The sequence below is a fragment of the Pygoscelis adeliae genome, unplaced genomic scaffold (assembly GCF_000699105.1).
Source record: "Pygoscelis adeliae isolate BGI_AS28 unplaced genomic scaffold, ASM69910v1 Scaffold167, whole genome shotgun sequence".
Lineage (NCBI taxonomy): Eukaryota > Metazoa > Chordata > Aves > Sphenisciformes > Spheniscidae > Pygoscelis > Pygoscelis adeliae.
The window spans coordinates 6,665,738-6,669,922 of record NW_008825428.1 but is presented as its reverse complement, the minus strand read 5'-3'; the positions used below and the strand labels follow the sequence as shown (position 1 = coordinate 6,669,922).

Below are 4,185 nucleotides of genomic sequence, written 5' to 3'. Positions count from 1 at the left end.
TGGGGCTACCAACTAATTTCAGATAAACTACTGCAGCCACCAGCTGATAATGACTTCCAGTTGCTATTGACCTTGGCCATAGTTATAGCAGTGACCTAGAAGAAATGAAAGGCTCTGTGTCTCATTAGCAACCCCCTGAACTGTCAAGGCCCATTATCTTATGAAGAAGTTTCTCCTTCTGCAAATAATCTTCAGACTTGCCTTCATGCAGAAGAAAAAAAAAAAAATTGCTCTGCTGTTTTCAGATGTTAGAAAAGTCTCCACAAGAGCTCTTGTGGCTTTTTAATGTTGGTGTAAAGAGGAATTTATATATTTCTCTTGGAAAGTTCGTCTCAGCGATGCACGCAACTGTTATCCCTTAAAGTCCTGAGCCTGTTTCCATTGAAATCCATACGAGCAGCAGGCTTTGACCTTAGGTCAGCATAAGCTTGAGATGATAAATTAATAGGCCTTTATATGTGGCTAAGTCAGCCAGAAGTTTTTACAGAGTGGTAACTGTGTCCCTGTTCTTAAAAGATGCTTTTCTTTCCTAATAACCAGACTTTCTAAAAGAAAGCACCAACTATGCTTCACTCAAAAATTGCATCGCCTGGATATTTCTGTGAGAAGAAAGACCGCCAGCTCTCTTCAGAAAGGCTGGAGTGTTTTTCATAGCACGCTTTTTGTACTGAAGCAGTTTCCTTTCTTCTTGTACCAGCTATCCTATTAAAGCTTCTAGTATTCCAGCTTTGGCTTCCTAACAGCTTGGCTGATCCTCATGCCCAGCTATGACACAAGGAAAACCAGATGCCACCTTCCTCCGTGGCCCCACAGTAGGTGGGGTGACCGTGGGACAGTCACTGTGTCCTGGTTTCGGTCAGTGCCGCTCCATCAATCTCTCACAGAAGGACAGGAGGAGCTGGCAAGGTGCAAACAGGTGCCTGCATCACCCCGTAGGGTGCTTGGAAGTTCTTGCAGGCCCAGCTCCTAGTAAGGACACGACAGCCCTTTGTACATGGTACAGTTAGCCCCTTCTTGAAAGATGAAGCATCCTGCCTGCTCACCTCGTAGAGCAAAACAGAGCATGACAGAAAGGCCTCTACCCATTTGGTTTAGTCCTGTTGAATTTGACAGCATCCCTCTGAATTACAATCTTGGGTGTGCGTGTGTTTACCCACTGTTTTGGGGAAAGGGCAGATGCTGGAGGTGAAAACCAGTGTTTGTGAAAGGCAGATGTGACAACATCTGCCAGAGCATGAGATGCTTTTGACTTTGCTCTTTGTTGCATCTGTTAATATAAAAAAAGGGCATTGTACTTTACCAGTGTTTCACAAACCCCAAAGTCAATCAATTTCATCTTTCCTAAATTAAAAAAAAAAAAAAAAAACCCTTTCTTTTTCAAAAGTGTTTTTAAATAGCTGGTATTTCTTATTGGTTTATTGTGTTATATTTATTTTTGTCTTCATACTTCTTTTTTGAATGTGGGGTATTTTTAGTTAAAGAGAAGTTTCTGTACGATTGTTGCTCAGCACCCAGAGCACTTCTGTGAGTTTTTAATCAATTGCAATTTGACAAGTAGCTTTTTTTTCTCTCACAAACTGGGCAAGCAGGCACACCCTGGATTACTATTAAAATACTGGCAGGGCATGTTTGGCACGGAGGGGAAAAGCCTGGATGCGTTTACAGAGAGTGGTCTGAAATTTATTTCAACAGATACAGTAAATGCGTAGTCCCTGGAAACTTTCAAACCGTCTAATCACTCCCACATCTGTCTCTCTCAAACACTTGCCTACGTAAACTAAGTACATTGAAACTACCCAACCCGCAAATACCAGTTGCTCGTCTGGGTAGTCTCTGCTTTACCAAAGATTCACAGGTTATTTACAATTCGCTCCAGTTTTGTGAAGTAAAAATTAATAAAACTGATCATCATAAATATCCTTTCTAAAGCAACTTAATCCATGCTTATCCTCCCAAAATCTCCACAGGGAGCTAAAACAGTGTTAGGATTTCCTTCTTATTAGGAGAGCAAGCGTATTTCAGTGGCTGGTCTTACCGAGGCCATAGGCAAAGTCTGCATTTCATGGGGTGAGAACTGGGTTCTTATAGTCCTGGCTCTGTCTGTCCATCACACCACTTCAGTTAATAACTCCTTTTTAACATCTTCCTCAAGTTTAAGAGTGTCCATTTTCCAGACAGGTTGTTACAGATCCTCCTGCTCAGAAGCACAGTAGAAACTGTCAAAAACAAATCCAAACAAAAAAAAAAAAAAAAAACCAAACATTTTTCAGGTTCAGGCATTTAAAGAGGATCCGGGGAAGCACATGATATGCAAAGCTTCTTAAAATACATTCTATTTTTTCATTATATTATGTGGTTGTTAGTTAAAGACCAGAAGGTGCCTCCTGATTCTTTTTTGAATCCCCAATTTCGTGAAGGATAATAACCTGAGGAAAAAAGCACTCCATTCTCTACAGCTTCCTAATAATAGCTGTGGTTATTACGCAAGGTTAGTGCACAGAGACCACAAAATCATTTCAGATAGGGCTGTGTTAATCCGTGTTCTGTAAAATGAGAACACTTACGATGACTTGGCATTTGCTACTTAATTCTATTTTTTTCTCATTCCTGTAGGACAAAACTTTGTTCCATCCGGTAAGCAGCAGCTGCATAGATTGCAACCCAGCCGAGAAGAAGATTTTCATGAACAGATGTGATCCTTTATCTGAAACTCAACAGTGGATTTTTGAACATATTAATATGACTGTTTTAGAAAAATTTAACAGCAAGGCCAGTTCCTAGAAAGAAAAAAAAAAATGAACACACCCAATTACTTACAGACTGCAGACTACATTTTTGCCAGCATCTGGGTCGAAGGAGTCAGGAATTAAATTTCCTAGATCCAGGAAATCTGTTCTGAGGATTAAGAAAATGCCACAGCAAGAGCCAGCAGGCTGTCCTTGTGGATGTACAGTATCTGAAGAACTTGGCCAAGAGCCTCACCGGATGCTGCTGAGAACTTCAGGCTGAAAATTCCCTTGCTGGTCGAGGGAAAAAAATTGTTTAAAAACTGTTTAAAAGTACTCCAAGTTAATAAAGTAAAACAAAACTCTAGAGTTTCTCAGGTCAAATCCTGCTGTAGTGAGTAGCTCAGAACAGACACTATAATTTGGGATGGGTATATGGTGTGCATGACAGCTACAGGAACCTGAAGAAATCCCAGGTTTTAGAACTAAACATGCTGGTAGAAGAATAACGATGTCCCAGCACTCCCTAGACAAGATATATGCTCTGTTGACATTCTCTTAATAAAAGGTTGGGTTAAGCAGGTTTAACCCTCAGAACTGCTGCAATTAATTTTAAATACCTCCCTTTTACATTCCATTCGTTACCAAAATAGGAATGGTAGAAATCTTAGGGTCTAGAATTACACTGTAGTGAAGCATGAAATAAACTGCAAGGTTTTGCCCTCACATTTCCCCCCTTCAGGAAAAAAAGTAAAGCAATCAAATTTCTATATATGATATATTTAGCAATTATGATTCAAATCCCATTGTCACACAAGGTGAGATTTTTTTTTCAGTGACAAATATAACAGCATCAGCTGCAGCATAAGGGAAGGCTTGTGGACTAGCTGTCTTTTCTAAAGGTAGAATCCTTACCAAAGTATAAATTAAACTGAAAATAGACTGGAAAAAAAAAACATCAGGAGAGTAGGAAATAATTGCATACTGCATGCTGAACTAGGTTAGTCAAATTAACGTTGGTACACTGCCATCACCTAAAAGCGTGTGACTCCCTGCAGTGCAGCTTAAAAGATCTTGCAGAGGTCTTGCAGTGCTCTTGACGGGTAGGAGTGGAGAGAAGAATTGACATGAAACTAGTCAGGTGGTTTCAGAGTTTTTGAAATCCATGATGGAAATCACACGAACTTTCCAGAGTTAGCAAGTGAATGGTATTCTAGATCTCACGATGGAGGAAACAAGAAGTGCAACCAAGTTAAATGTTATAATATTTTGGTACTTCAGGCACAGGCATGATTCAGGGTAAGACAGACTTCTGTCATGCTGATGATCATTATGGCCTGTGGTGTCCCTCAGACCCATCAAGCTGTTGGCATGAGAGGCCTCTAAAACTTGTCGGGGGGGCCTATGGTTCTTCTCAGCAGAAATCAGTTAATACTGATGTGTGGAACATAATTTATAG

General features: G+C 40.3%; 1 protein-coding gene across 1 annotated transcript in view; it reads left to right on the top strand.

Annotated features, from left to right (window-relative positions):
• Window positions 1–3,091, top strand: part of GALNTL6 (polypeptide N-acetylgalactosaminyltransferase-like 6) — a 320,798-nt gene extending 317,707 nt beyond the window's left edge. Inside the window, exon 12 of the mRNA XM_009330734.1 lies at window positions 2,614–3,091. Coding sequence (XP_009329009.1) covers window positions 2,614–2,781 — 168 coding nt within the window. The 3' untranslated portion in view covers window positions 2,782–3,091. The remainder of the gene's footprint in view (window positions 1–2,613) is intronic.
• The last annotated feature ends 1,094 nt before the right edge of the window (window positions 3,092–4,185 follow it).